General features: G+C 30.0%; 1 protein-coding gene across 1 annotated transcript; it reads right to left on the bottom strand.

Annotated features, from left to right (window-relative positions):
* Positions 1–2,036: 2,036 nt before the first annotated feature.
* On the bottom strand, positions 2,037–4,725 carry LOC106756578. Its single transcript, XM_014639053.2, has 2 exons — positions 3,414–4,725; positions 2,037–2,872 (listed from the first exon to the last, which is right to left on the bottom strand). The coding sequence occupies exons 1-2, from the start codon at positions 4,099–4,101 to the stop codon at positions 2,241–2,243; spliced, it is 1,320 nt and encodes a 439-aa protein (XP_014494539.1). The 5' UTR covers positions 4,102–4,725; the 3' UTR covers positions 2,037–2,240.
* Positions 4,726–7,685: the final 2,960 nt, after the last annotated feature.

Here is a 7,685-nt window from a genome sequence, read left to right as displayed (position 1 = left end):
TGTCTCGGTCCCACAAAATATTCACCGAAACAAAATTAATAAATGTTTAAATACATTAATTATAGTAGTTTTAAAATTAATAAATATAATAATATTTTCCTAATTGAAGAGATAAGAATAATATAAATAATTTCATGTGATAAATATGAAAGATGCTTTTGAAGAATAAATAAATATTAATTATAAATGAAATAATATTATTTATATTACTAAAAATTAAAAACAACATTATTATATGATACTCACTTATATAATATTTTAATAACATGTTAAGATAATTAAATTTAATGTTTCGTAAATTTTAGTAGTATTCATCGAAATTAAATTTACTACTTGTTATAATACATACAATTTATTTCAACTTTTAAATATAAGTTTTATATTTATGATATTACTTGCATGCTACTTAAATATTTATTTATTAATCCGATATATGCATATATATATATATATATATATATATATATATATATATATATAATATTTATGATAATAATAACATGATAAACTCAAATTCATAAATTATATTATTAATTGTATGTTAACTTAATTTTTAAATTTATATTAACAATCATTAATAAAAAAATATATTAATTAATTTTAAATTAATATTCGTGTAATTAGTTGTCAAACATTTTTTTTTATTTTTATCATATAAAATTGATTCTTAAATTTTCAATTAATAATATATTCTTTTATTAGTACATTTTTATATTTTTAAAACTACTATGAATTTTATTTAAATATTCAATAATTTTATTAGAATTTTTTCTTATATTATTATTTTAAAATTATATTTTTTAAATACCATTAAGTATTCCATATATTAAATTTTTTTATTTTATTATTAAAATCATTTTAATTTAATTCAATACTTAAAAGTTAAAAGAAACTAAAAATTTAATTTATTCTTTTAATTAATCAATTATTAAATTATTTCTTTTATAATTTTAGAAAAAAAATGGAAAACTAATAATTCTTTAGAAAAATACATGGACGTGAGCTTATTAGATAATTTTATTTTGAAAGAATATTATTTCCAAACAAATTTCCAAATTTGACATGTAATTGTCATCTGATAATTTTATATATTCCTGTAAAAAGAGACATCAGAAAGAGACCTGTCTTTGTGTTATGACACATGGGTCCAGACCTTATCTTAAACTGTTACTGTTCACATTATGATGCAATAAACTTCAAGGATGCATAACTGACAAAAATGGCCATTAAATATTAACAAAAAACCTTCAAAGCACAAAGTGAAGAACAGACAAAACATAAACCTCAACTCTGAATATCTCAGTTTTAAAAATCAATTTTATGTTTGTCCTTAAGTTTAGAACCACTTCTCTCCCAGCTAGAACCAAAACCGTAGAAGAAGGGGTCACATGCCATTTATTTGGTGTTACATTAAATACAAAATGAAAAACTTACCATTTATGTACTAGGTTGGAGTTTCTCATTATGAGGAACACAACTTGTTTAACTCACATAGAAGTTTAAAAAAGGTCAACCACAACACTCCTATACAATATGTATGTTGGATTGGATCATTTGAATGATTAAAGATGTAAAATAAAATATGTAACTATTTACCTTAATTATTTTATAAATAAACTATTATTTTGTACACAATTTGCTACTTATTTTAGGAAGATAATCCAGAAAACAATAGTTTATTATCTTTAATATATTTGTTAATTACTAGAAATATAATCCAAACAAAAGTTTTTAGTGGGCACTTGTGGAATCTAACATTTTGGTTACATTAAATTAAACCAAATGCAACTAGGGTTCTTGCATTTTTCAATCAGCCTATGAAGTATTTAATTGCTTAGTAGGTTTTCTAGGTTATTATCAGTTTAAATGGCTCTGTTCTTTAGACTTTCAATTAATGTAACACCGACAGAGAACCTGCATGGAACTGCATTCTTGAAGAAATGTTGGAGGGGTAATTATTAAATCTGGTTTAGTACAATCTCACAAGTCTTGTACTTATTTCTGATTCTTGATCCTAAGGTTACCATGTGCAGATGTAAAAATATTCATGACCATTTAAAAAATAACTTACAAATGTATGAATGGGAGGTTCACACAATGAAGATGAAGAAGCAGAATTGACTTGAGGAAAGAATCAAAATCCTTCAAAAGATTACAAACTGCATCCACAAGGCCAAAATAAGGGGATCTACAAAACTACACAACATGTAAGGCATTGAGTTTGATTTTATCCCTTTGGTTCAAGGTTTGCAGATTACCACAAAGCAAGGAAGAAGAGCTCTAGGATTGAGCAAATAAAGCTCCTCAATGTTTGAATATAGACCAACTTTCCCAGCCAATGAATCAAATCCTGTTTGTGCTGCCATTTCCTGAATGTTTTCTAGTGGCCTATGAACCCTGCCAGCAATTACTCTGCACACTATCAGTGCTTTTCTCAGTGATGGTTCATCACCAAAAATCTCTATGGACTCAAAAGCTCTTCCACTTGTTGATGTTGTGAAGACTCCAATGCCACCCTTGAGCTCCTTCTTGGCTGAAAAGCCATTCCTTATGATTCTGCAAACACAGCACTTTTCTGATAGGCAGAGACTAGAAGAACCATTAAGGCCAAGAGAACATGCAACAGTAGTGCCATAGAACCTCAAAAGTTCATTTCCATCAGCCAGACATCTTGGATGCTTCTTCTGGAGTTTGCTGGCTTTGATCTTCACCATCTCCCTGTACTCTTCAAATCTTGCAAGAGTCTTTTGCATGTTGTGCACCTTCAAAACTCGCTCAATTCTACCACACTGGTTTTCAGACTTCAACCAGCTAGTCCTGCATATGATCTCCACTATTTTCCTTGATGAATCTCCTTCCACGAGTTCAGTCACTGCCAAGTCAAAATTTATTGCTCTTAAAAAAGAAATACACGAATATGATGCCATAAAAATGTCAAAAGAAACTACAAATATAGGAACAAACTTGGAGGTCATTAAACACTTCAAAACCAATTTTGAATTATGTGGGTTGGGGCGAAAGGGAAAGCTGCTGGGGAATCCTAAGCATAGTTATAAATTGGAAAGGTAATGGAAATAGTGAAATCAGTTTTGTTGTCACAAATTAAAAAGTATGTTGATTTATAATATTAATATTCCTCATCTCAACAGAAAAATCTATGTCCATCTGATATAGAAGTGCCCAGAAAGTTTGTGGTCAGAAGAATGTTTGAATAATCAATCAACTTGAGGGTCACATAAAAATTGAAGAAAAATAAGAAAAGCCAATGATGTTGTGAAGGTTACAAGGACATTATATTTGTGTAGGTGGATAGAGTGTGGACCTTCAACGTTAACATAGAAGCCAACCATGAGATCAAACAAGATTAAAGTAAATATTTGGTTAGGAAAAATAAAAGAGAAAACAATTGTTACCAGCATGCTTAGACAGATGATGAGCTTCAGCAGCATCCCATTTGTTGAATTGCTCTCCACATTTGTGGCAAGTCACAGTTGAAGACCCGTTAGAATCTGTCTCGAGAGACAACCTAGTACTGGGTTGAAGCCCAGGAGGACCAGACCCTTCTTTATCTGATAAGAGGAAAGGAGATTTCCTTGGAGGGGTGGATGAGGTCCTAAAAGAAGGATTAAAGTAATGCATTGTAGGGTGCCCTCCAGGGCCAGGAGTCCCTGGCCTCAAAGTCCCCACAAAAGTTGAACCACCACTACCTCCACCAGCATTGCTACCACCACTGCCAACTCCTTCTTGGAAGCCTCCATACCCAGTTATCTTCAGCTCACACCTTGAGTTGCTTAAAATCACCTCATGAGTTATGGGGTTGAGGAACTCGCTGCTCCCTATGGATCTTGGACTGCAACTTGGTGGCTTATCAAGGTGCCTCTTGCTTCCATGGATTACATCCTTGAGATTTGCTATGGACCTGGAACACCCTGACCTCCCTGCTCTCTTGGTCAAGATTGTGCTCAAATGCTTCCTTGTTTTGGGGTCATGAACATCAGACGGTTCAGATTTGCAGTGTAAAGACTTCTTCAGAGAGAACCAAACTGTTGGCATATTATCCTTAATGCTTCCCTTTATCTTCTTTTTCTCTTCCTTCTCCATACACTCCAACTAGACTCTCCTAAGTTTCTGTGCTTTTGAACTTAACTCCCTTACAATGCTCACTCTCAAAAGGCTCTATCTCCATGTCCCTCTTTTCCACCTTTCCCTTCCTTTTCCTAAGTGAAAGCTGAGAGAACGAGAAAACACTCAAAAAACAACAGCTTCAGCTTCTTTCTGCTTAAAGCAAACAACCCCTTTTTTTCTTTCCAGAAGATCCCTTCACTTTCCAAGAAACAAACTCAACCCAGCTAAAAACAACTATACCTAAGAGGAAAACATGCTTGACAAGAGAGATGAAAAAGGAAGAAAATTCAAAAGACTACGACAAGGTATTTTATCAAACACCTTGAAAACTCTCAAGTACAGTTGTTACCATATGAGAAGAGCAGGGTGAGGGCAGTTCTGATTCATCATAGAGAATGAGTTAGGGCAGTTGCATAGGAGGGTGTCCGTGACCCCATCAGAGAGCAAATGAGACAAAAGGGACTCAAATTCAAAGGATGATAAACACATGAATAACAACATTAGTTAAAAACAGGGGCGTTTGAAATAACATAACAAGAATCTTTGGCCCTTGGATATGGGATTTCGGAACATGACAACTAACTTGGACAAACTAGGTACTGTGACACCATTAAATGTGAGTTAATCAAATTGTACCTTTCTTCTTACATTGTACATGACAGAAAAAAAAAATGTATGATGAGTTTAATTTATGTTATTTAAACAAACATGCTAAAATCATTCAGTAAATGGCCTCAAGTAAATTTATTATTAGTAAAATAAATATATTTAAGTACAGAAGTCAATGGTAAGGCTAATGAGAAGAAATAAGACAGTGAGAAGAACAACAAAATTTCGTTTTATTTTGTTGAAAAGAAAGAAAAGGAGGGAGAAAACAAATAACTCTAAAGAGATTAATTGTTTTAAAATATACACAATATTAAAGTATTACTTTTAAGAACAAATTATATTCAATGCAACAAATTTGTGCACTAAAAAGGTGAAGGAAAGCACAAATTTGGTATGTCAAATTGAAGAAGAAAATGCAATACAGGAAATAATTAATCAATTTATGTTTTTTTTGGAATAAATTAAGTGTCCCTTTTAATATTATTATGACTATGCTGTCAGCACATGAATGCATAGTGATAACTTTTATTTTAAGAGGAAGATGACTAACACAAAATAATGCCACATGCATCAAGTTCCAAAAGGAAGGACCACTCGAGTGTTTATTTTACTTTCCCAACTTTGAATACTCTCTAAACCATGGAATTAACAAGGACGGCCCACAAATAAATAATTAAATATTATTGGGTATATTTTTTTTGGAAGAATTAAATATTGGGTTTAACACAAGAGAAGAATATAAATTTTGTCCCTAACTCTCAATTTATTCACCTTGAATAAACAATTAAACTAGTGTATATCCATTTTCTTTTCAATATATAAAATGACTAATTTCTTTTTAATAATAAAATTCTTAATACATAGACAAATCATATATTAAATAATTTTTGTCAGATTAAATATGTTTAGCACAGTTAAAAAAATTTTCCCACCAAATATAATTAATGTAGCAATTAAGATTTGGACTATAATGTCTAACAACCAAAACACTGATTAATATGAAGCATGATGAGACTGTGTCAGTGAACTTATCAACACGCCTGAGATTTTCCTCTTTCATGTCTGCAGCTTTTACATGCGAAGTGCCTTTACTTCTGAAGCACTTTTTCACCTATATGAAGAAGCAATCTTTGTGCGTCATACACCAATGTTAAGCATTGTTTTAGTTATTTGCTTAATAGGCTAAACGACATGTACCCAAAAGTACAACCTTTTTGTTTGCAACTCGTTTTCAATTACCTCTTAATCAACGTGTTTAAATTGATATTTGCCGCTTCTAATTATTTTTTATTAAAACATCATGACATGTAGGACATAGCTGTCTCTATATATATAAATAAATAAAAAAAGTTATATGTAATTGTTATTGGGATATCCTTTGACCTTATAAATTAATTTGATTTGTATTACAGTGGTTTAAAAAAGAAAACAGACAGCTAAATTCATGCAATTTCCAGAGCATATGTCCACCAATAATATCATAGTAGGTCTTTCTTTTTTTAGGAAAAGGTTAATGCAATATTTAGTATAAAGAAAAGGATTAAGAAAGAAAAGAGAACAGGTCTATGTTTAGTTTTTCAGTTAGCTTGTTTGAATTTATGTTTGTCTAAACAAAATTAACTATATTTTGGTTTGGAAACATATATCTATACACCTATATTTGTTTTCAAACAAAATTATGACTTTTTTTAGAGATTCATTTGTAAACTTCATTTTAATTTGAGATTGTAAACTTAAATCAAAGTACGCATTAAATATTTGAATTATAATTTCTTTCAAAATGGGGGTATAATCACTGAGTAATTGAAGTTTTTTTTTTTTTTTATTAAAATTGCATAAGATGTCATGTAAGTTCAAATCATTATCATATGTTCTCAAATAACCATAATAGTATGTTAAATAATGACTACACTATAAAGTGACTTTTATTCATAAAACAATGAAAGGTTAGGATCTAGCTACCCCACTCATTATTATTATTATTATTTTCTCAATCTTTGATCTCTTGGATGTGACTTGTAGTTCTTACCCTAAATTTGGGGATTAGTGGGGTATAATTATGAAGCCAAACATGAAAAAGAAGAAAGTGAGACCTTCAAAACTATGAGAGTTCATTATTATGTTTGACCAGAGCAATTATTTTATCAAGTTGAGAAAATCAAAGAGGTGGTGAAATAGATGCAAGATATGAGATAATTTTGAGGGGTTAAAATAAAAAATGATTCTACGTAACCAAGGTAATATAACCTTTTCTGGTTTTCCTTGTTCATATGTTGTCCTGATGCTGCTTGTAATGGTTAGAGAAAAAGATGACAAAGGAAGAAAAGTACAAGAAAGGTTAAGACAAATATAAGAATATAAAATTGAAAGTAATTATTAAGTGTTTGTGAATGTGAATTAAAATTACGGTGATACAGAGTGTCACTGATGATGGTTTGGGCATGTGGTTGTGCAACCCACCATTCAATTCGTTGATTAAATGCAAGCACATGCTACAAAATACCAATTCTGCCTCTGGACCATGTGTTTTTCAATTCAAAAAATAAAATAAAATCAATTTTATGTAACATCTTACAATTTAACAACACTTTATTGCCTTAATTAATCTAATATCTTAAATTTGACTCTTATTGATAATATATAGGTGTAATATTTTTTTTTCCACCTTTGGTGATATGATTCTCAATTTTATTTTTTTATTTAATATAGTTTTAAAAAACGTAATTTATGTTCAATCTTTTTCTTATTATATAGTCTTAAAGAACATAATTTATGTTCAATTTAGTCATTATTTCTAATTCACGAAGTTTATAAAAAGAACTAAATTAAACATAAATTACGTTTTCTAACACTACATTGAACAGAAAAATAAAATAGAGACCATTTCGAATATTATTAACCAAAACTGGAAAAAAAAATATTTTACCATACATATATATATATATATATAT

This window comes from Vigna radiata, chromosome 2 (genome assembly GCF_000741045.1).
Source record: "Vigna radiata var. radiata cultivar VC1973A chromosome 2, Vradiata_ver6, whole genome shotgun sequence".
NCBI lineage: Eukaryota > Viridiplantae > Streptophyta > Magnoliopsida > Fabales > Fabaceae > Vigna > Vigna radiata.
Note: the sequence above shows the minus strand (reverse complement) of the source record. Positions and strands in the feature narration are given on the sequence as shown.

Excerpts from the sequence above, each read along its gene's own strand:
- LOC106756578 (XM_014639053.2), bottom strand. The coding sequence starts at position 4,101 with ATGGAGAAGGAAGAGAAAAAGAAGATAAAGGGAAGCATTAAGGATAAT. Across the intron at positions 2,873-3,413 it reads TCATCTGTCTAAGCATGCTG|TGACTGAACTCGTGGAAGGA; the intron begins GTAACAATTGTT and ends TTGACTTGGCAG.